The sequence below is a fragment of the Petaurus breviceps genome, unplaced genomic scaffold, assembly GCF_028583685.1.
Source record: "Petaurus breviceps papuanus isolate PSGF00001 unplaced genomic scaffold, PetGlider_PUasm1.0 171, whole genome shotgun sequence".
Taxonomy (NCBI): domain Eukaryota; kingdom Metazoa; phylum Chordata; class Mammalia; order Diprotodontia; family Petauridae; genus Petaurus; species Petaurus breviceps.
This window is the reverse complement of record NW_027185754.1, coordinates 23,804,709-23,830,196: the sequence shown is the minus strand read 5'-3', so window position 1 is coordinate 23,830,196 and position 25,488 is coordinate 23,804,709. Positions and strand designations below refer to the sequence as shown.

The 25,488-nt window shown below is 40.6% G+C and overlaps 1 protein-coding gene across 6 annotated transcripts in view; it reads left to right on the top strand.

The window, feature by feature from the left end:
* MVB12B (multivesicular body subunit 12B) overlaps positions 1 to 25,488 on the top strand; it is a 324,028-nt gene that overhangs the window by 56,509 nt on the left and 242,031 nt on the right. For all 6 annotated transcript variants that reach the window (XM_069082725.1, XM_069082727.1, XM_069082723.1 and 3 more), the window contains one exon: positions 14,591 to 14,698. In XM_069082725.1, the coding sequence (XP_068938826.1) occupies positions 14,591 to 14,698 (108 nt within the window). The remainder of the gene's footprint in view (positions 1 to 14,590; positions 14,699 to 25,488) is intronic.

Genomic DNA, 25,488 nt, shown 5'->3' with positions numbered 1-25,488 from the left:
ATGTGTCACATCCACCTATTAGACTCATGAGGGCAGAGAACAAGTTTCATCTGATTTTTGTATCTTCCCTGATATTTAACATAGTATTACACAAATAGTAGGCACTCAATAAACTTGTATTAAATTGGATTGACAGAGTCTTGAGAAATGCTCAAATTTAGAGGGAAGAAGATCCAGCAAAAGAGAAAAGGAGTGGTCAGAGAAGAATCAGGGTGAGGTAGTATCACAGACACTAAGGGATAAGGAAGATTTGAGAAGTTTGGTTAATCATAGCACCCTGTCCGGCCATGGCTGGGTCTTACAGCTGAGGACCTACTACGTGCCAGCACAGCACTAAAATGCTCTACAGGTATTGTCTCCTTTGATCCTCATAACGATCCTGGGAAATAGGTGCTGTTATTATCCCCCTTATACAGTCAGGGAAACTGAGGTTTGACAAGTTAATCAACTTGCCCAGGATCACACAGCTAGTAAGTGTTTGAGGTTCAATGTGAACTCAAATGTTCCTGACTCTAGGCCTAACTCCACAGCACCACCAGCTGCTTCTCACCTGAGACATGCTTATTTTATTGGCCTAAGAAAACTTGAGGGGGTATTATTTCAGGCAAAGATCTACGCATATCTATAGTTTCTGTTCCCACAATATAGTATAGTCTAAAACCATTTTCCTTTTTTAAAAAAAGAAGGGGGAAAACCCCACAACTATAGTCATTCCCCAAAGACAATTGAGTTTCATTTTACAATTCTTTAAAAGCATTTTGAAAATATTTCCTCTTAGTGCTCAGAGATGATAAGCTGGCTCCCTATTGCTGGGCCATTCCTAAACTGCATCTAATTTGGAGAATATGAAGGAGCTCATGGGATGTGGAAAGTGGGGTTGGAGGAGGAAGTTGTGCTGTGACTTAGGTCATGCACACCATTCCGTGGTCACTTAGTTCACCTCTCTTTTACGACAATCTTGTTCTTAGTGTCTGCCAGATATTTCCTCTGGAGTTTCAGTAGAATTTCCTGGATCCTTTGATTGCCTTAAGTTGGAGCTGGCCCTCTTCAGAACATTGGGTATGTTAATTGATTGATTTGGAAGCTGCAAGTTTGGGATTCGTTTCCATTCCGTAAGCATTTATTGAGTTGCCTCAGCGAGGTCCCAGACTTGGTGCTGGGTGAGATAGCAAGAAAGCTATGACTCAGATTTGCCTCAAGGAGATTCTCATCTAACTTGGGAAAATATGTGTACATAAATGATTAGAGTGCCCTGATCAAAGCTCTCATTATTGTCCTCCTGGATTCGTCTGCAGTAATTTTCTAAGAGATCTTCCTTCCTCCCATCTTGGCTTCATACCACTGTTAAGATTATCTACTTTATGTACTGATCTGACCATATTCCTCTTATGCTTATAAGCTTCAATGGCTCCCTATTGCCCGTCATGTAAAGTTCATTCTTCTTTCTGGCATTCAGTCTGATACCATCCTACCACTATGCTATTCTTGGAACATACCCTGTGCTTTCCTGTCTCTGTGTAAAGCTTTGCTCAGGCTTCTTCCTGTGCTTCATATGTTCTTCCTGACCCCTTTACCTTAAGAAATTCTTATCCATCCCCTCAAATTCAGCTCAGAAGCCACCTCTTCCATGAAACCTTCCCTGCTGTTGGTTATGGCATTCTTTCTTGGGACTCCCTGTAGTGCCAACACGATATTCACAACACCTACGGCAGCTATGAATATGCTGGCATAATTCTAAATCACAAAATATAAAAGACTCCCCACATGGAAGACAGAATCAAAACAGTTATTCAAACACCAGAAAGCTGAATCCCAACACCAGAAAGCAAAATCTGTCATAGCAACAAAGAAATCTATGTACAATAACAATGTAGAGGGCATTACCATGCCCAAGCCTTCCCCCTGCTAGGGCCTTCCCACAGATGAACACTCACAGCTCGCTGCCTGCTTCCCCTCTGGATTCTCCCTCAGCTCTGACTGCTCTCACCCAACTTTCTTTCAGCTCTGCTCCGCCCCCCCTTCCTCCTCCACCTCTTCAGCAAGCAACTTCCACCACAAACTCATGTGACTCAGGCTTCCATATGACTCAAGCAGGTCACATGGACAAATTAATGGATGGGAAAGATCTTCCCATTAAGCAAAGATACATTAGCAATACACTCCCTTAATGTTTAATTTTGTACTTAGGTAATGTTGTGCATTATAGTTATTGGTGTTGGTATCTTATCCCCCTTCTAGACTGTAAACTCCATGAAGGCAGGGTCTCTATCATAGTTGAACTTTATATCTCTACCCAGAGCCTAGCACAATGCTCTGAACAAAGTAGGCATTTAATAAGTATTTGAAATAACTGTAATGTAAGGGAGAATGAAATATATGCAAAGGAGAGGTACAGCCAAAGACATATGAGAAATTTGAAAGGGCACAAAGGTCAGGAACAGTTTTTTGAAAGTGATGGCACATGTTTTGGGCCTTTAAACAAAGAAGAGATTTCAGAAGACAGAGAGGCTTTGGAGAATGAGTATTGCTCAGTTTGGCTGTAATGTATAAATCCACAAAGGATAGTAAATCACACTAAAAAGTAGGTTGGAGTCATATTATGGAGGGCCTTGAAGACCTCGAATGCCAGGATCAGGAATTTGTTCTTTATTCAGTAGGTAACTTGAAGCCACTGAGAGTTTTGAGCAGGAAACTGACATGATCTGAAGCTGTATCCTAGTTCTCACAGATCCTTGAATTATTGACTGAGTAGTAGTTTTCTTTCCTTTGAGAAACCTTTGATTGATTGCTGTGTGCCAAAGCCTTTTCCTAAATGTGGTAGGATATGATTTCCAGATAATATTTGTATAGAACTCAAATATACCCACAGATCTTTGGCCGAAATAATGCCAGTTCAGGTTTTCTTAGAGAGGCCCATCAAACAAGCATCTCTCTCAGATTTCAGAGTTGTGCTCTACCTCCTCAGCTATATGACACAGCTGAGGGAGATATTACTGATTGAATGGGAAGATTGCTGGAAAGACTAGAAGCAGGAATGGGCAAGGCAACTGTTAGAATAGTCTAAGTGAGAGATAATGAGAGTCTGAGCTAGAGTGGTTGCATTGAAAATGGAGAGGAAGAGATGGATATCTGAGAGATATTATGGAGTTAGGACTAATAAGACTTGGCAACCAATTTGATGTGAGGAGAAGGGAGAAGTTAAAGATGACTTTGAGGTTTTGAGCCTGAGTGACTGAGAAAATGATGAGACCATCAGCCTAATCAGGAAAGGGCAGTTTGGGGGGGGGGGAGGAAGAAAGAAGATGAATTTCAGTTTGATTTTGGTGTGCCAGTGGGATATCTAGGAGGCAACCAGACATAGAGGCCCAGGCTCTGGGGAGAGGTAGAAAGTAAAGAAAGATGTTGGGAATCATCTTATAGAGGTGATGATAGAAGTTGTAGCTTCATTCAGGTCAATAACTTTCTTCTAGGTCTTTGAACACTATGTGGGTATGATTGGCAAAGACAGCATGGATGGAACTTAGAAGCTTTAGACAAATTCTGTTCTGAGTGTCTTTGGCTCGTTAATTTAGGTCCTTGTGTATAAGGACTTGATATTTTGTAGAACTGAAAGGTCTGCTCTTTTCTGAGGGTTGGGGCACCAACAGTGAGAATGCTGGGCCCTAGAATTTCAGTGGCATGGATAAAATTGTCTCTGTAGACATGCCTGATTATGACCTCAGAAGCAATGACCTGTAGATGGCAGGATTGATATTTTGTTTTCTATTAATTCATATTCTTCAATGAATCCACAGTCTCATCTAAGTGGTGATTGTCTTCAATGGTGTAGTTTACAAACTGTATGATTCTTGCTCATGCCCTCCCATAATCTTCCATAGAGAATTCACCCAACACACTAACTTCCTTTAGGTCTCTAAACATTTTGTAGGTACTATATTACATTGATGCATATTGAGATGATTGTAGGTGCTTTCCAAAAAATCAAAGGATATTGATAGCCACCCTAATTCAATCACTGGGTGCTTGTGGAACCTTGAACTATATATACATCTGTTATCCTTTTCTCTCACTACATGACTGATCCATCTCTTTTCAGATCATACATTTCCTGGATGATGTCTTTTCTTCTTTTTAAAAAAATAACAGCTGACATTTATGTAGTGCTTTAAGGTTTACAGAGCACTTTGCAACATCATCTCATTTGATCAGTCACAGTTTGAAGCCTGTTGCTGGAAGGGATCAAGTGTGTGAACCAGCCCTAGGAAACAGGACTGTTTTGAAAGAAGTGTCCTTAGTTAGAAAAATCTGTGTGAGCTGAATGGGCTTGTGGGTAAAAAGTCTCCTAACACCTTGGGAAGGGCTCTGGCTTTGGAGACAAAAGACTTGGGTTTGAACCCAGGCTCTGACACTTACTGCCCATATAAACTTGGACAAGTCATATCATATGTTTAGAGCTGAAAGGGAGCAACCTTAAAGATTATGTAGTCCCAAAGATCATAGTCTTTTTTGTTTTATGAACCCCTTGGGCAGTTTGGTGAAGGCTGTGAAGCCCTTCTCAGAATAATGTTTTAAAATTTCTAAAATGAAATACAGAAGATTACAAAGGGAAGCAATTATATTGAAATAGCGCCATCAGTGTATTTTTAACACCCCCAGCAAATTCATGGATCCCAAGGTAAGAACTCCTGCTCTAGTCTGACTACCTCATTTATAGATGAGGAAGCTGAGACCAAGAGAAATAAGTGACTTGCCCAAGATCACATAAGTGGCCAAATAGCAGAGCTGTAATTTGAACTCTTGACTTCTGGCTCCAAATGCAGTACTCTTCTACTTTCTTTATCCTGAATCTCAGTTTAGTTATCTGTAAAATGGGGTAATACACTACCTACTTCCTGGAAACCTGGGACTGTCTGATCTACAGAGAAGGGGGCCACTGGTATTTCTAAATTGGTCAGTCATTCTACAGTGGTGGGTGAAGCAAAGTATGAATATTAGAGGGAGATAGCTAAGAGGGTCATGGTAGTCCTTAGGTGACTGGTTTCCCTTCCTCATGGGAAAGTCTTCTGTGACTTTCTGCAGCCCTCTTTAGCTTCAGAGGGCACCTGGGGACTGGGTCTTCTGTTTGTTTTCATTTCTTGGGGAGTGGCTCTGAAAGTTCTGTGTCTTCCCTTGGCTGTGCGAACTGTGGAGGCAAGAAGCCCAGAGAACAGAGCTGAACAAACAGCACAGGAACCATCCTCAGGAAAGGCCTGAGACTCAGCCGTGTGCTCCATGACTTGGGCTCCTGACCTCTCCATCAAGGTCGGGTTTCTGATATGGGCTGTAGTGTGTAGAAGATGTAACTCTAAGGTAATGATGCTAATTTTATTTTTAAACAAATAGTAGAATTTAGATATCTGTATAAATGCTCATAAGATCATAGCTTTTGAAGCTGCAGGAAGAGAACATAGGTATCATTTAATCCAGGGATTCTTACCCTGGGATCCATGAACTTGTTTAAAAACATTTTTTTTTGATAATTGCATTTCAGTATAATTGATTTCCTTTGGAACCCTGGACTAGTACTAACATTCTCATTTTACAGATGAGCAAATCATTGAGGCTCAGAGAGTTGAGAGGAATTTCCCACAGTGTTGGGGGCTTTTCAGGAAACTTCCTCTTGGACCAAGAAGTCTCAGCACAAATACATTTTTGGAAATGCAATCAAAGCTGTTTTTGAAATGCCTTCTCCTCACATATTGTTTATTGACCTCTTGCCATGAGGAGTTGGTATCAAGCTCTGCCATAAGGCACTGGGCACCTGGAGAAGGAATATGCCAAGGAGCATACTTTCTCCTTAGACGAGCTGCTTCTGTGAGAGTTAGCGCATAGGGCAGGCACACAGGAACATACCCAAGTCAGGGAGACTTCTCCACAGGAAACCCGAACAGTGTAGTGATACCCTTCCCATGCCCAGGAAGATCACCTGAACCTCTTTTTCCCTTTGCCAACATTTCAGACTGCCAAAAGGTACAGTAGTGAACCAGCCTAATGTAATCTATTGAATTTGCTAATAGCCTACCCCTTCCCTCCCTCCCCTCCCCCGTCCCCACCCTCTTAAATGTCTCTGGAAATGCTGCTCTGGACATGTAGTGCCTCTCAGGTGACTATGTGCCTCAGCTGTTCGATGCCCCAGTACTGAACCAACAAGTTTCTCTCTACTACAGTGTTTATGGTATTAAGAGTCCAGATTTGGACTGAGAACGTTTGATTTTAATTCCATGCTGCTCTTTACCATTCATGTGTTTTTTCTACTGGTATTTCCATTGCCCTGTGTTTTTGGAATCTCAAGAGTATATTCTTTTGATTATTGGCAATAGAAGGATATCTTTGTCCTTTAGAGGGTGTGTTTGAGTCTTGGAAACAGCCAAGCCACATAGGACTAAGTTTGATAAATTAGATTAGTTATCATCTGGGCGTTATCATTTTGTAGCTAAAGTGAAGTGTAGGTAAAGTGATTTAAACTGGTTTTGTATGGGTTTTAAATTGACACAAGAGGCAATTTTCTTAAGAAAAGTTCAGAAATGGTTTAAGCTCATTGCTCATTGGAAATGACTGTCTATCATTATAGTCACCTCATACTTCACTTTGGTTCAGTAAGCATTTATTGAACTACTATGTACAAAAACATTGTGCTAGACATACAGGTTGGTGGAGCTATGGACTGTGAAGGAGAGCAATGTGTAATAAGTCTGGGAAGGTAGGTTGGATCCAGGTTGTGAGAGACTTTAAATACCAAACAGGGAAGTTTATACTTGATCCTTAAGGCATTATAGAGCTGTGGTATAATGTCCTTAGATAATTAGGCTTCAGATATGCTGTTTTTCTTCTTTGGTTACCATTCTGCATTGAGTAGAGAGAAAGTGTCTGATGTGTGAGATATTGTAGTAATGGAATAGCAAGACTTGGCAACTGGTTGGATGTATGGGGTAGGGAAGAGTGAGGAGTCAAGGATTGTGCCAAGGTGAACAATCAGGGAGATTAGAAGAATGGTAATACCTTTGGTAGAAATGGGAGATTAGAAGAGTGGTAGATTTGGGGGGGAAACGATAATGAGTTCAGTTTTGGATATGTTGAGTTTGGACATTCAGTGTGAAATGTCTAATAGATAATCGGTGACACAAGACTACAAAAGAAGGGACAGCTTGGGGCTGGATACATAGATCAGTGACTCCTCATCCTAGACCCGATTAGGTTACTGAAAGAGAATGTAGAGGGAGAAGGGGGTAGGGCCCAGAATGGAGCCTTGGGGAACACTTACAGTTAGGGAGCTATGATAATAGATGATGAGCCAGCAAAGGTCCTGAGAAGTTGTCAGGCACATAGGAGATAGTATTTAACCTGGACCTTGAAGAAAGGGAAAGATTTCAACAGACCAAGATGTGAGGAAGGCTATTTCAAGTGTGGGGTATGTACATAGTACCTATAAAAGGGCATGTAGATATAAAAATCAGGTCATAATCAATGAACAACAGCAAGTAGTTGTTTGTTTTTTGGCAAAAGCATAAAGTTCTTGGAGGATAATAATATACAAGGAGACTAGAAATGTTGTTTAGAGCTAGAATGTAGTGATCCTTGAAGGTCAGGCTAAGGAGTTGGTGTTTGATCCGGTAGGCAGTGGAGTGTTTGTTTTTTGAGCATACCACAATAGGAGATTGGCATTAGGACAATTACGCTGGTGGTACATCCTATAGGATAGATTGGTGAGGGGAGAGACTTAGGGGAGGTGGTTAATGAGGGCCTAAGCTTGGGTGCCATCAGTGTTAGAAGAAGAGAGGAAGCTTTTAGTAAGAGGCTCAGCCAGTTGTCTAAGAAAGCATGGGCTATAGATATTACTTAAAAAAACAGACTGGGAGGTCATAGGAAAGGTTGCCCAAATAGTTTTGACCACTCTCCTGTTGGTAAAGGAAGATCACTAGTAGTTTAAAAAAAAAAAAAGACAACCCCAGTATTCCTATTGGGCTCTCAACAACCTCTCTGGTAAGGCTACTATATAAAATTTTGGCTATTAAATATCAAAGATTTTGCCAATCATAAAGATCCTTATACATAGCAGACAGTAAATGTTTATTAAATTCAATTAATTTGATTTTTTTTGCCTGAAAATTTTTAGGCATTCTGTTCAAATGTTTTGTTTTATTTCATTTCTTTTTGAATTTTCCTAGACCTAGCTTGTACTGTTTCTTTCTTTGAATGTAACTTGTAGCAAAAAAAAAAAATCCAAAAATAAATATTTTTGTGTTTCATATTAGGATTTTGTCTTCTTTTATTGTGTATATGATCTTTTTTTCAGTGGATTGAGTTTCTTCCTCTGGCCATCATGGCATGTCTCATAGACTTTGAATCCAAATTTGTAGAAATTTGTGATTTTTGAGGTAATTTTATATACCCTCTCATTGTAAGCATGAGAAAGTAGTAACAGGACGTTACTCTGCCTAAGCTAACACAGGTAGAAAGTAGTGAAGCTGATACTTAAGTATTGCTATCATAACGCCAAATCCAGGAAGTCTGCCATCTTCTTTCTTTTCATCTTTCTGCCCTTCTGAGGCATTTTCATTGCTTAGTACCACTGTTATTCGGTGTTTCTTGAGTTCTCACACAGGACTTGCATATTATTGAGGTTTGGACACTCTTTGACCATCTGGGACCATTTTTGTTTTCCATGGTTTGTTGAGAGCTTGTGCAGAGCTTCTCAGCTCATAGAATAGATGTTACTGAGTCAAGGCAGATTTCATGATGATGAAGAATGGGGGAGAGTTTAGTTATTTGTCAGAAGAGAAGGTAGCTTGTCAAATGAAGAATTAGAGCTGGGAGACCAAACCTGCAAGATACCAGCTGGCATGTTATCTGAATGCCACCTTCAGAGTCTGACCCAAATGAAAAGAACCAAACTGGTGTCCCACTGTTCTTCCAGTGTGGGTTAAATCTGTGGTATTGTTGACCACATTCTGGAATATTTTCCATCTTTACATTTACTGTTCTCATGTTCATGGCATACTGGCAACAAAGCAAGATCCCTTATAAACAGTTAGATTTGGAATAAATGTCCTTGCTCCAGTGGATCCTTGATCTTGTTGGTGTGGGGACTCTTCACCAAAGCAGTTAGTCAGCAAGCATTTATCAAGCACTTACTGTGGGCCAGGCACTGTGGTTAGCAATAATAGGGGTACAGAGAAAGGCAGAAAGCAGCCTCAGCTCTGAAGGAGCTTGCAAATAGGTAAGGTAACGTGCAGATAACTAACCCCCACTCAGCTGTCAAAGTGATCTTCCTAAAGAGGCAGCTGGCAGGTCTGACCACGTCACGCCTGCCCCTACTCAGTCAACTCCAGTAGTTTCTTATCCCCTCCAGGATTCGATATAAACTCTTCTCTTTGGTGTTCAAAGCCCTTTGTAACCTGCCTCCTGACTTTCCAGTCTAATTACACCTCAGCCCAACGAACTCTGAGATCAGAGTGCTGGTCTCCCCACTGTGCCTTGAACCAGACGCTGTCTCCCCTTTCTGGGCATTTTCACTCCCTGGAACACTCTCCCTCCTCACCTTCACTTTCTGGAATTCTTGGCTTTCTTTAAGTCCCAGCTGAAATTCCACCTTCTATAGAAAACCTTTTCGGATCCCCCTCAGCTCCGGTGTCTTCCCTCTGCTGATTATTTCTAGTTTGTCCTCTATATACCTTGTTTGTACCTCGTTTGCATTTTGTTTCCCCCACTAGACTGTGAGCTAGCTGCCTTTTGCCTTTCTTTGTACCTCCAGAGCTTGCTCCAGATACATGGTAGATGCTTAATAAATATTTATCAACTGACAAACTATGTAGCCAGGTCCCGATTAGTGCAAATAATGAATCCTCTGAAATGATTGTAGGTATTTGAATTCACACTATTTGAAGTTATAATTATGTAAAATTCTAGTCCAATGGGAATATGCAATGCAAATTCAAATAATGTGACCACTTCAGGGTATTCATTATTTGTATTAATTAGGACTTTCTTGTACACAGTATAATGGAACGTGATCTAGGGAGTAATGTTCTAGAGAATGGAACAAGAAAGGCCTCCTGTAGAAGGTAGGAATTGACCTGAGTTTGGCAGAAAGCCAGGGAAACTAAGAGTTGGAGATAAGGAGGGAGAGCATTCCAGGCCTGAGGGCGATGATTTAAGTCAGGGTGGATGGATCACAGAATTCATGGAGGGGACTAATGTAAAGTTAGGAAGTGGCCAGGTTTTAAAATGCTTTAAAAGTACCAAACTGAGCAATTTATATTCAATTATGGGCCAATAAAGTGGAGTTTACTGAGTGTGTGTGGACTGGTGGTAATATGGTTGGACCTGTGCTTTAGGAAAATTACTTTAGCAGCTAAGTGGAGAATGGATTAACATGGAGAGAGACTTGAAGCAGGGAGACCAGTTAGAAGGATGTTGTAATTGTTCAAGCGAGACATGAAGAAGGTCTGAACTAAGGTGGTGGCTTTGTGAATAGAGTAAAGGGGACATATCCAATAGATACTCTGAAGGCAGAGCCAATTGGCTATATGGGTGAGTGAGAGTGATCATGAGGTTGCAAGCCTTTGTGACTGGGAAGATGGTGGTGCCATGACAGTAATAGGAAAGCTTAAAGGAGGGAAGAGTTTGGAGGGAAAGATAGTGAATTCTATTTCCCTTCCCATCTTCTCATCTTTTGTGATTCTTACTCCTTTCTCTTTTTTTTTCTTGCCTTTTGGAGGGCAATTGGGGTTAAGTAACTTGCCCAAGGTTACACGGCTAGATTTTTTGTGTGGGTATTAAGTGTCTAAGGCCCAAACCAAACTCAGGCCCTCCTGACTCTGGGGCCAGTACTTTACTCACTGTGCCACCTAGCCACCCCAATCCTATCTTTCTTTAAATCTCCCATTAAGGACCTATCCAATGCATTAGAGACCTTCCTGTGGTTCTTTTCAGATTTTTATAGCTAGCAGTGCAATACTTAGACTTTCCATGCATTATTCCTCTGTCTAGCTACGTGTGTGGCCCACCTTCTTTTCTAATTGTATGTCTCTTTGATGTCTTTTATGTTCTTTCTTGCATATGAGCCATTTGGGGAAAATAAGAAAATCATAGGCAATCATTACCTTTTTACATACGTTTTTGACCTAACCAACCATTTCTTACTCCTTCCCACTACAGATTTGCTACCCTTTACACATACCATGCTGATACCATAGACTTACATGGAAGTGAGCTTAGAAGCCATCAGATTTAATATTATCTGAGCAATTCAAATCGCCTTCTGCAACAAATCTAAAAAGTAGTCACCCAGCCTTTACTTGAAGACCCTTAGTAAGGGGGAACTCACACTGTCCTGAAGAAGTCCATTCCATTTTGGTAAAAATATAATTATCAGGAAATGGTCCATTATGCTCATTATAAATCTTCTCTCCTTGCTTCTATCCATTTCTCCTAATTTTGCTCTCGGTAGCCAAGTAAAACAAGTCTAATCCATCTTCCGCACAATAATCCTTCAAGTTCTTGAAGACAGTTGTTACCTTTCCCAACCCAAACACACACACACACACACACACACACACACACACACACTCACGCTCACACAGAGTATTCTCTTTCTAAAGCTTCGACTGTTTCTTCAACTAATCCCTATATAGCACAATCTCAAGGCCCTTTACTATTTGGGTCCCCCTCTTCTGGATGTTTTTTAGTTTGTTGGTTCCCAGAATTGAACAAAATGCTCCAGATGTGGTCTGAGCAGGGCCATTGCCTCCTCTCTTTTATATGCAATACCCCTCTTAGTGTAGCTCAAGTTCATGTTAGCTTTAGGGTTCCCGTGCTAGACTGTTGACTTATATTGAGTTTATGGTCCATTAAAACCCCCAGATCTTTTTTACACCGACTCTTGTCTAGTAATGCCTTGCCTGTCTTATTCTTGTGAAAGTGATTAAAACACACACACACACACACACACACACATGCACAAACCCCTACATCTCAATTGTAGGACTCTATTAAATTTCCTCTTATTAGAGTTGGCCCATTTTAGCTTGTTGTTGTTTTAGCCTACTGAGATCTATTTGGACTCTTAACTTTTACATGTCTTCCAGTGTATCAGTTATTCCTTCTGGTTTAGTGTCAACCACAAATTTCCTGAGCATACCATGCCTCCATATAGCTTATTTATAAAAATATGAAGGGGCAGCTAGGTGGCACAGTGAGTAGAGCACTGGCCCTGGAGTCAGGAGGACCTGAGTTCAAATCCAGCCTCAGACACTTAACCGGCCTCAGATACTTACCACTTACTAGCTGTGTGACCTTGGGCAAGTCACTTAACCCCAGTTGCCCTGCCCTTTCCCCCCCCAAACCCCACCCCCCCAAAAAAAAACTAAGAAATAAAAAAAACATGAACTAGTAGAGCCATGGACAGATCCTTGGGGAACTCTGCTAGAGACCTTCCTGTGGTTCTTTTCCTTCCACTAATGACAACTCATCATGTCTATTTATTCAGATGACTTTAAGTCCAAGTACCTGTGTCTAGCCCGTGTCTCTCATCTATGAGGATAGCTTGGGAGCTTTTGTCAAATACATTGCTAAAATTTAGGTCTACCACATCTGTAGCTTTCCCATAATCTGTCAGTCTAGTAGTTTTGACAAAAAAGGAAATGAAATTAATTTGGCTTACTTATTCTTCTTGAAACTATGCTAGCTTTCAGTGATGACTGCTTTGCTATCCTGATGTGCATAAGCCATCCCTTTAATAATAAGTTCTAGAATTTTGTCAGAAATCACTCAAGCTCACTGACTTATAGTTTACAGAATTCACTCTTTTTAAACTAAAATTTAGGCAGTATTTATTCTTTTCTAGTCCTGTGGTACTTCTTTCTTTTTAAATGATCTTAATAATAATAGTAATAATAATTTTTAAAAGTTTTTAAAACCGCAGTAATTTTCTGATTGATACACACACACAAGCACACACACACGCACACTGCTACCCCTACAGCTGTCTTATTCCTTTTTCCCATATGCATTGAAACCTTTCTTGTAATGAAGAAAAATTTTCTAAAAAGTTGATATAGCATTTGTGTCATAGCTTATGCAAATTTGACACTTCTCTTTGAAAATCCTTTTGTCAATCTAGTAAAGGCTATGGACTCCTCAGAGTAATGTTTTTAAATGCATAAAATAAAACATAATATTTGAATTATATTGAAATGGTTGCTGATTTTTTTTTTTTTTTAAGAAAAAAGTTCCCAGAATGGCTAGGTGGCACAGTGAATAGAGCACCGGCCCTGGAGTCAGGAGGACCTGAGTTCCAATGTGACTTTAGACACTTAACACAAAACTAGTCATGTGACCTTGGACAAGTCACTTAACCCCAATTGCCCCACCTTCCTCCCTCCAAAAAGGAAAAGAAAAGAAAAGAAGAGAAAAGGAAAGGAAAGGAAAGAAAAGAAAAGAAAAGAAAAGAAAAGAAAAGAAAAGAAAAGAAAAAAGGTTCCAGACCCCAGGTTGAGAGTCCTGCTTTGAATATCTTTCCTTGTCCAGCCATGCCCTTTCAAACAAGCCTTTCATCTATGTTGAAGTGGTGGTAAAGGAAGAGCAGTTTGGGTTGGCATCCTAAATAAGGTTGAAATCCTGATGGAACTTGCCTAGTTTTGAGGCAGGGTACCCGTGTTCCCTTCTCACCTCTCCTGTGGGTGAGGAGGTTTAAAGATGAGTGTAACTGACTGTTCCCTTTTCCACTTTGTCTTGAGTGGAAGGCACCCTGTGGGTTGTAGCTAAAGCAGTGAGAGGGGAGAAGACATGCCTGGCTTCGAGATGCTTAAATTGATTCTAAGGTTCTTCAGGGAAGGAAGCCGATGTCTTTGATCTGCTTGCGTAACTCCCACTGGTTCTATTTCTAGATGTCCTTAGACATTCCAGTCTAGAATTCCTATTGATTGAACCACCCAGGTTCTAAGAGCTGAAGGGATGCATCATGGTACTCTCTCTGGTAATATTTCATAGTATGGTGTAGTGGAAGGAGCCCCGAGGTAAATAAAAGACATGGTTCCAAATCCCTGTCCTTCCACTTGCCATCGGGATGACCTTGTGCAGGTCACTTCTTTCCGTACCTTTGGTTACTCCTCTATAAAATGAGGGGGTTGAACTAGATGATCTTGAAGGCTCCTTCCAACCCTAAATTCTCTGACCCCTTTGGGCATTTCCTCCTGCTGGTCTGTCCCCCAGAGTGAGCAGTAATGAGCACCTTAATGTGCTGACTTGTCAGATCCTTTCTTGGTACATTAGAACAAAAGTTGCTCCTTTCTCATTAGAACCCTCTTTGTGCGGGTGTCTTTAATCAATTGCTTCCCCAGGGACAATATTTTTAGAAGTTGTATTTTTCACACTCTCGCTTGCCTTCCCCTTTTGGAAATTCTTTTCCCTGTGCCGAATGAAACGAACTAATGAGATGCCATGAGAGTTCGGGCCAGTGTTAATTGGAATCGGCATACAAGAGCCGCTGTGCACATGTACTCGCTTTTACCCTGGCTTCCCTAAGTTCCTTCTCTCTGTCTCCTTGGCACAGGTTGCACAGACAGCAGATGGTGTGGACGCTGACCTCTGGAAAGATGGCTTATTTAAATCCAAGGTTACCAGATACCTGTGTTTCACGAGATCATTTTCTAAAGAAAATGTAAGTCTAATAGTGCCTTCCATCAATGGGCTAAATACCAGATATTTGTAGTTGTCTTAGATGTTTCTTTATACCTTATGTAATAATTTTGTTCTCTAAAGATAACCACATTTTTAACAAACTTGAGTGGAGATGGTTGCACTGACAGTCATAGCACACAGTACTTATTAGGCATCTACTGTGTGCACAGCACAGGTGCTAGAATAGGGCAGAAGTTCAAATAAAACATGGTCCCTGCCCTCAGGGAGTCCATAATCAAGTGGAGACAGGAGGATACAATGGATTTGAATATTTGAGACCTGGCTTCAACACTTACTTAGCTTTAGAACCTTGTATAAGTAGCTTAATCACCTTTATACTCTGTGAAATGGGAATGATAATATTTCTATTACCTTTATATATTTTACATTATCCATTTATTACATATGTGTTATATTACCTATATGTTGGTGAATCATGAGGTGAATCACTTTTAAATCTTAATACCCTAGAATAATGAGTAGCTATTGTCATTCTTACCATTATTACTGTTAGTAGTAGTATTAGTATATTAGTGAGAGGGACACTAGAAATTATCTTGTGCAACCTTTTCATTTTCTAGAGGAGTCAACTGCTCCCCAGATAAGTGAGATGGCTTCCCTAAGAAAAGAGCATTGCATTTGGAGTCAGAAAACCTGGTTTTGCATCCCAGCTCTACTGCTTAATACCTGCGTAATCATGTGTAAAAGATTTCACTTCTCAGGGCTTCTTCAATCCTCTCAGTGGCAAAATAAGAGTGTTAGAGTAGATAATCTGAAAACTCCCTTTCCCTTTCTAGTGGTGAAGTCCTGCTTGAGCCCAGGGCTCTTCAATCTAGTCCTGTGCTTTTTCTTACCACGGTGGTGCTTTGAAGGTGGATGTGGGTGGCAAAGCATTACTTTACACCTGTATTGAAAAATAAACTCCTTGTGAAGAGGTTCTTAGTGTCATAGACAAACCTTTTTTTGGTTCATTGTATATTAGAATGTATGTGATTGATGATGATGATGGTTAATTCCAAAATACAAAAGAAAACTTAATAAGAAAAATTGATTGTGAAGTCAGAGGACCTGTTTCAAATCATGGTTCTGTCAAGTGCTAGCTGGGTGACCTTGGGCAGGTCAGTTCATTTCCCCTCCCTGCTTCCCTGATATTCTCAGCTGTAAAATGAGGGGGTTGGTGCAGCAGGCCTCTAAGGAGCTTCCTGGATCCAAACAAACCCTGTGAGGCCTATGATCTCTTAATAGTCAGACTATTTTCCTACGGAGAGTAAATTTTATGAAGATTCCTTCTCTGTAGGAGACTGAGAATCTTCTCTTACTACAAGAGCTTAGCAAATCACAAAATAGTCCATGTGGAGGAATTTTCTAATGTGTTATGACTTAAAGCTAATCCCTGAGTAAAAGCATAACTAAAAGAGATGGCCTAAATTATTGACTTGTTTCACAGATCTGACTTTTTCAATGTTTCCAAGAGATCAGGTTATATATTCATTCTATAGGATTTTTGTGATAGAACGCTTTTTCCTACTTCTTTTTTTTTTGGAGGGTAGTTGGGGTTAAGTGAGTTGCCCAAGGTCACATGGCTAGTTTGTGTGTGTGTGTGTGTGTGTGTGTGTGTGTGTGTGTATGTTAAGTGTCTGAGGCTGGATTTGAACTCAGATCCTCCTGACTCCAGGGCCGGTGCTCTACTCACTGTGCCACCTAGCCACTCCCCGTTTTTTCCTACTTCTTAAGAACTAGAAGTAACCCTGTGCTTTTGGAGGGATAAGAGGAAGAGGGAAGCTCTATTACCCTTTTCCAGGTAGATATTAAAATACAACTCTCATTGGATCACATAGATTTAAAACTGGAAGGGTCTCATCTCATAGAGGAGGAAATTGAGATCTATGGAGGTTAAATAACTTGTCTAGGATCACACAAATAATGAGCAGCAGAATGAAGATGTGAATTCAGAAGGCCTCTGAAATCTAAGACAAGTCTTTCCATTCACGATACCCACTTGGATTAGCCTGGGGACTTTCATCAATTGCTCTTCATTCATGGAGAGCAGTGGAGGGGCTGTGGAATAACCCAATGGCTGCTCTTCATCTAGATGTTGTTGTTGTTGATTTAAATCAGTCAATCAACAAGCACAAATTAAGTGCTTATTCTGTTCCTGGCACTTTGCTATAAGGCTGGGGATATAAAAAGAAGAACATAGGCAGTCCCTGCCCTCAGGGAGATCATTTCCTAAAGTGAGTGACCACATGCACGCTGTGTCTATTTGTTTAAAATTGGCAGTAGCCATGTTTATATAGAGGTTTCTAAAGGATTTACAGGTGGAAATGACCTTAAGGATCACTTAGTTAACAGAGGAAGCAGCAGAGCTCCAGAGAGATTCTTTCTTACTCAGTCATGTAGGTATAAAGAAGAATTAGAATTTTAACTCAGTTCTTTCAAGGATTGTCTATGAGACTGAGTATTTTAAAATATAGTTTGCTTTTCAAGACAAATTTGTGGCAACACTGCACCACTCATATCTACTTTCAATGCAACACCAAGAACTATGTGGTAGAAAGAACCCAAGACTGGATTTAAGAGACCCAGGTTCTAGCCCAACTTAGTCACTAGAAAAAGGAACAGAGCTTAAAGATCATCTGCCCCAACCCTGTCATTACAAATGACAGGACTGAGGGAACCCTGAGAGCTGAAGTGTCTTGCATGATGTCACTCAGATATTAAGGAGCAAACCCAGATTTTTTTTTTTACTCTAAATTCACCATCAGGTCTTTTGTCCAAATTTAGTGTCTTTTCCACTGAAGCATTTTTTGGGGGGAGATATTTTATTTTCAGGTGAAGAATAATTGATTGCATTGGTTTAGTATTATCACATTTATTCTGAGTATAGGTTTTCTTAAAATAAAAAACTATTGCTATAAAATGGGATTTTTAAGAGGAACAAAGCTACACACACATACATATACATTTAAAATTACATAAAATTGCCATGTAAATGTGTGCATATTTACTGAAAAAAGATGGGGATGAGGACTAAACATGTGATATCCTTAGTGTAATGAGCTTCTAGGTGAGGATACTCACCCTCCTAATGCAGTTAGCATCTTCTCTTTAGCATATAGTCTTTTGTTCTCTGGAATTCTGAGGGGTAGAGGTGCTTGCCCTGGGTCACGGCCAATATCTGTCAGAGTCAAGACTTGAACCCACGTCTTCTTGGCTTTGAGGCCAGCTCTCTCTCCATTATGCCTTTTTGCCTCTCTGTATTACAGAAGTTTTTTTTTTTCAAACATTGCCTTTAATTCCAATAAAAAAATGTTTTATTCATTCTAATCATCCCTGCTCTCTTTATCTTTGGCACTTTGATGATGTTGTTCTCTTCTCATTCTTCCCACGACCTGTATTAAGAGTGCAATCAGGCAGCTTTCAAGTTTTATAAAGGCAAGATTTAGGAGAATAGCACAGTCTATGTTAGAACAATATGAGAAATCTCTCTTTTGAGTAAAAATATTTGTGCAGTGATATGGAGAACACACAATCCTTCTTTGATGCCTTGTTCTGGTGTGTAGGCGTTTGATTGAGGATTATGCCAAGCAGATGGCTAGTTCTTATACATCCTTCCAAGCCAGAGGAAAGCTCTGAGAAGTGGCCTGATGCTGTGTTGAGGTCTCCTAAGGATCAGGGTTGGAGAGGCTCATCACTAGGTTTGCCAGCAGTGAATGATTTTTGTTTCTTGGTTTGTTTGTTGTTGGTTTTTTTTTTTCTGGATAACTGATCAAACATTCAAATGAGCTGGAAAAAGTTTTTCAATCTTCAGCTAGTTCCACTTTTACATAATAACAATAAAGAAGCTCTTCCCTAAACATTCCCTACTCCTTTGGAATAATTTTTGGTCACAGCAATAGGAGAAGCCTCAGCCAAGGTCAGATGAGTATGTACAGTTGTGATCTGTGTCTGTGTAAATAAAGTCATATATTCTTGGAGTTTTAAAGTGAATAAATAGGTTGCAAATGGTTGTCTTGACAGATTATGCATTGACACCATCCTGACATTATAGGCAGCTAGCTAGGGGGTACCATGAATAAGAGGTCTGGGCCTAAAGTCAGAAAGATCAGAGTTCAAATCCAGCCTCAGATATTTACTAGTTCTGTGACCCTGGGTAAATCACTTACCTTCTGTCAGTTTCCTCATCTATGAAATGAAGATAATAATTGCACTTACTTTCGGGTTGTTGTGAGGATCAAATGAGGTAATATAAAGTTCTTTGTAAATTGTAACATGCTATGTAAATGCTAGTTATTATTCCAAATAGATAATTATATAGATTGTTATTATTATTATGTGGATGAAAAGTAAAAGCCACCTACATATTTGCCTCTAATTCTCTAAATATAGTTACTAATGAATAAACTCCTCTGCCCCGTAGAGCCCTCCCTTATAATAAAGGCAAAACTGAGCAGACACTGCAGCTGATGGCCTGTGTCACAGCCTGCATCTGTAGCCTGCTGCTTCTTTATTGAGAGGTTGGGAATGCCTTTTGTTATCTTAAATTTTAAGCAACATGGTGGTCAAGGGAGATGAGGGCCTGGACTCTAGAGTACCAAACAGCTTTATCAGTCAGCTCTTTACTTACTTTATGATTTTAGTGATGTCAGTCATATCCCTTCTTAGCCCCTATACAATAAGATAACATGTAGTAATAACACACTGCCTAGAGAAGGCAAGACTATAATGAAAAGAGCCCCAGGTTCAGAGTCAGAAAAGACCTGCATTCAAGAGCGGCTCTGCTCCTTGTTCACCATGTGGCCTTGTGGAAGCAGAGAGAACATTGAATTTGAAGTCAGAATGTCCAAGCTTGAATGCTGAGCTTGTTACTTACTTCCTATATGAGTATGGGCAAATTACTCAACCTTCTGTACTTCTATTATCTCCTTTGTCAAATAACATAATCTGGAATGTCTGTTCCAGCTCCAAATCTCCTGACCCTTTCCAAACCTCAGTTTCCTCATCTGTAAGAAGAGCATGTTGGAATAGATGAGGTACTTTCCAGTCCTAAGATTCCCATGATTCCAAGGTTTTCAGGTCTCTCTGGCTCTCTTCATCTAGGGCACTTGTGTGTTGGCATGTTCAGAGAGATGCCTGGGGGTTGTTGAGAGAACATAGAACTTTATCGCATGAAAGTCAGTTGGAAGAAATGTGGAGGCATAGAGAAGACTCTTAGGAAAACGAGTTGTGGTGTCAAAATACTTAGTGGTCCACTATGGACAAGAATCATTCTCCTTGGCCTCCAAGAAGAGGACTGGGATTAATGGATAGAAATTAAAAAGAGACAGATTTCAGCTCAGAATAAAGAAGACTTTCCTCTTGACAAGAGCCATCCACGATTGGGACCTGCCAACAAGAAAACAGTGATTTCCCCTTCCAGGAGGTGTTTGAGTAGAGCCTGTTTAAAAAGGATTCATTCTTTAGATGGGTTGAACTAGATGAGAATGAGGTTCTTTCTTGAACCTTTCATTTATTCAATAATATTCATGAGATCATAGGATGTTGGAGCTGGAAGAGACCTTATGACTCATTAGTTCAACCTTCTCGTTTTACAGGTGAGGAAACAGGTTCAGAGAGAAGAAATAATTTACCAGTTTTCTGCGGGTGATAAGTAGTCAAGCTGGATCCAAATCCTGGTCTTTTGACTCTGTGCTTGGTGATTGTACCGTGCTATAACTCATTCAGCAAACATGTTTAAAGCACCGGTTTTGTGCAGGGTGATCACTGTGCCCTTAGGCCCTAGAGTAGGGACAGAGTTTAGTTCTAATAACTTAGCTCTCATCTCCTCCCACTCCCGTGCCAGAGCTCCTTGTTGGCTAGGAGGAGAAGGATAAGATACAAAGACAGCAAAAATATGCGGTAATATGCAAGTTTACTTGAGAAATACAAAATGCATTGTGAATGAAGGGGTAGGAGCAGGAAGGATCGTGATCTTAGAGTTAGGTAAAACAGTGCCTTCTCTTCCCTGAATAAATACCAACTCTCCATTTATTGTGAGGATGTAGGTTCATGACAATAGATATTTCTAGAATATATTTTAGGGCTTGAGATTAGTTTGGATCTTAATTAGGTGAGTAGCTAGCAACCCCATCTCGGGAGTTTGGGGAGGCCTGTCTGGAATCTAAGCCAGCTGCAGCCTCCCTCCTCCCCCCATCATTTTTATTAATACAGAATCCTGGGGCTGGAGCGACACTGCTTGCTGTGGAAAGATCGAGATTAATTGTACTTTTCATGCACTGTACTTTCTGCATTACCTGTAATAATAATGTACATAGATTAGGTAGGGAGGATATTAAACAGAAGGATTTATGAACATTTGAATATTAAGTTGGTTATCTGTGGCCACCTTAAATGCAAGGTTGTCAAAAATAATTACAGTATACTAGCAAATACCGGCTACCAGAGACAATATAAATACCCTGAGTCAGTGCATATTGGGCTTTTGGCATGAATCATTTGCTCAACAAGGATTGGGAATATGTTTCTCATATTTATGAGGAGGAAATGAAAGAGAGCACGAGATGGGGGAGGGGAGAGGAACAAGCAAAATTAATGGTGTCGCAGACCTAATGTATGAAGCCCATTACAGTGGTTGCTTGGTGTAAGAAGGACCACACTTTTAACTGTATGAAGCCCAGACAATACAGACCCGCATTTTACCTCCTGTGGAGGGTTTTTCGGTGTTTCTTTGAATGGTCACCATCATGTATGTTCCTCTCGTGTAGTTGTGAATGCTTTTGAATGATTCATGGATGCACAGGCGGCCTCCTCCACTGATGCAGATTACGGCCTCTCCTTGCTGAACAGGTGGTCTCCTCGATTGCTGTAACCCAGACAATCCATTCTGTGGTGTCTAGTCCTTTGGTTATGAGCCTTTCTGCAGCTAGGCTGGTTCCTTGAATAAGCCACATTAAGTCTCCTTGTTGTGGACTTGCCTGAACTTGGGCCTTAGGGCCCTGAGGCTTCTGTATTCCATGATACAGGGAAGAGCCCATGCTATGCCACCTTCCACCCCCCTTCCCACTGGAACATAAACTCCTTGAGTACAGGGGGGATTTTCATTTTTGTCTTTGTCTCCCTAGCACATATTGTGAATTCCAGTTTCCTGATCTGTAGAAGGGAGATAATGATGCTTACGTTATTATCCTTTCAGAGAGTTGGAGTGGGGAAACTCTCTTTATAAGGCTTAAAGTGCTATAGAAAAGGAAATCGAGAGGAGTCATAGTAGAAGTGATGGTAAGGAAAGCAGAGTGGGAGTCAGAAGATCTGAAGAACTGAGATTCCAGCTCAGCCTTTTATTTCTTATGTTACCTGAGGCAAGTCATATTACCTCTCTGGGCCTCAGTTTCCTCTTTTCTTAAATGATATAGTTGGACTGGATAGTTTCTTATGTTCATTCTAGTTCTGAATCTTATGTTCCTATCAGCTAGGCTCCTAACATTTTGAGTGAATATATTTTTGATTTGCTTGTCAGAGCAAATCCAATTTAAACTCCTGACTTTGAGTGGCTGTCCCAGCCAGAGAGTGTACCAAGTATAGTCAGGACTCCCTTCTTGTATTTCAAAGACAAAATCTTGACAGGATCAACTGTTAAGTTGCATTCTCTGCAGGCCTCTGTACAATTTTTCTCTCATTTCATAGATGCAGAGGTATGCTGAGTATCCTCAATCATGCCAATGTGTAGAGAGAAATATTTATTTCTCCCTTTGACTAGTAAAGAAATACGCCAGCCATTGCTTGGTGTTGATGACACAGTGAATAGCTAAACAATCATGTATTTGCTCAGTAAAGGTAGGGACTTCCCATCTTTGGGTTGAAGGGCTTCTATGCTGTGATGCGGATAGTAAAATATCATACAATGTGAAACTTGCTTTAATTGGTTATGTAATAGGAGAAAGGAAAACAAGCAAATAGGAAATTACACTGTGACGATTTTATGAAAGATCCAAAGTGTCTAAGTATTTTGAGGTGTGACTGTTCTCAACACTCGGTCCCAGACTTCAAAGATTGCCGGTGAGTGCCAACGTGTTTAAGACATAATTATCCTTTAATAACAAAGACATTTAAGAGAATTAAGATTAAGAGAAATTAATTAAAAGAAGGGAAATTAATTAAGAGATTAATTAAGAGAAAGGGGAAAAAGGCATTTCAGCAAAACTAATCTTCAACCAAGTCTGATAGTATATGCAGTGTTCTGTAGCTAAGGTCTTATGCCTCAGTCAAGAAGGAAGGGAGGCATTTTCTCATCTCTCTTCAAGCCTGGTTATTATATTTATGCAAGGTTTAGTTTCAGGAGTTTTTTCCTTTACATTTACATTGTTGCAAACATTTTGTGTTTGCATATATGTATACATATGTGTGTATATACATATATGTGTATATGTGTGTGTTTTCCTGGTTCTGCTTACTTCACTTCATGTTAGTCTTCTCATGCTTCTATATAGAATAATGTGTCTTTGGAAAAAATTTGTACCTTATTTAGGGAAACTTGGCCTTGTAGTATCCCTGTAACAGCTCTTGAATTGGGAGTCAGAAGGCCTGGGATCTCTGTCTCTGACACTTAGTAATTGAAAGAGCCTGGGCTCAATGAATACTTTGTGCTGGGGAGAGTGAGACAGATTGGACATAGTGCTTGCCTGCCCTAAAGGAGCTTACAGGCTAATAGGGATACAAAATATTTGAGCTTATAGTTCATCTTCTCCAGTGCTAACCTTGGCAAAATGAAAAGAATACTAGACATGGAGTCAGAAAACCTAGATTCTACACCTGGTTCATGCTATCTTACTGTGTGACCTTGAGTAACTCATTTTACCTGTTCAAGCCTCAGTTTCCTTATCTGTCAGATGATCATGATGGTATTTGTACTACCTGCCTCACAGAATGTTTTTAAGGAAAGTAATTTGTAAACTTTTTTAGTAGCAACAGCAGTGGTATTTCAGAGATGGAAGATGAGATTCAGAGAGAAGCAACAGAGCCAAGACTAAAACCCAGGTTTCCTGCCTACTAGCTCAGTATTCTTTTTACTATACCATGCTGCCTTCTATGATTTCCTCTTTTTAACCTCAGTTTCCTCATCTGTAAAATGATAATAATCTTATCCTCCCTCCTTCCTCATTACCTCATGATTGGCAATAAGGTAATTAATTTTCTTTCTTCTGGTCATAATAATTCATGAAGAGTGAGACACTTTAAGGCATAGAGGGATTGTGAGGTGCATTGATGAAACCAAGGATGCCTGAAGAAGCACTGCCCATATAAGAGGACTGTTTTGTTTTGAGGGAAACACTATGGTAATATGTAAAGTGCTATACACACACATTCACACACACGTGTGCACACAAACGTGCTGATCCTATTACCCATTCTAGTTATACATTGGGTATAGAGGTTCTTATGGTATAGTGGGGCAGTTAGGTGGCATAGTGGATGGAGTGCTGGGTCTGGAGTCAGGAAGACCTTCTTCCTGAGGTCAAGTCCCAGCCTCAGACATGACCTGGGTGAGTCACTTAACCCTGTTTGTCTCAGTTTCCTCATGTTCAAAATGAGCTGGAGAAGGAAATGGCAAACCACTTCAGTATTTTTACTAAGAAAACTCTACCAGGGTGGCTAGGTGGCACAGTGAATAGAGCACTGGCCCTGGAGTCAGATGGACCAGAGTTCAAATCTGGCCTCAGACACTAGACACCCTTACTAGCCATGTAACCTTGGGCAGGTCACTTAACCCCTATTGCCCTGCCTTCCCCCCCTCCAAAAAGCAAAATAAAAGAAAAGAAAACTCTACCTGGGGTCATGAAAAGTTGGACATGACTAAACAGTGTGTAGGTGCTTCATCCTTAAATGAAGATTTTAGCCTTTTCTAGCTCTTATTAGACCGTTTCATAAGTTTCTGTGGCCAGAAATGACCTTACCTGGTAACCAGCCATTTAGTGGTGAAGCTTTTTATATAGCTAAGAGGTCGTGGTCCTTGGATAACGATCCATTCATGGGCCCAAACTTATGGCTTTCCGAGGAAGGTTAAATGGAAAAGACTTTATAAAACATCCACTCCAGTGCTCTCATTTTACAATGGAGGAAACTGAGGCACATGCAGGGCAGTGACTTGCCAGAGGTCACACAGTTGCCTCTCAGACCCTTTATGACTTGGTGTGACTTTAGAGAGTATTTTTTTTGGTCAGACTTGTCCTTTGAAAACCACATTCAGTTCTGAGCACCATGTTGTAGGAAGGCTATTGACACTAGGGAGGGCAGGTAATGAAGGGCCTCTTGTGCTCATTCCTCATGTGGATAAGTTGGAGGAATTGGGGGTAGTCACCCTTTAGAGAAGACTTGGTGTCAGGAAACCACGTCTCCAAGTGTTTGAAGGGCTGGCATGTGCACGGAGGAAAGCTCTTGTTCTTTTGGCTGAAGAGGACAACACTGGGAGTCAGACAGAGGACCCCATGCTTCTCAGAGTTGTGCCCTCATTACATCATTACATCAGGTGCCTAGGCAAATTGGGGTTGATGTAAGGAAAACCTTTGTAATGATGATGAGAGCTTTGCAAAAGTGGGATGGACTGCCATGCAAGGAAAGGGGCTTCACACAGAGCCTGGATGACCATTTCCATGTGTCTTGCTGAGGAGGCTCTTGTTTGGGAATGGGTTGGATGACATGGCCATGAGATCTTTCCCAACTCTCAAGTCTGATTCTGTAATAGTTCAACTTATTTTGCAGGAGGAGAATCTGAGGCCC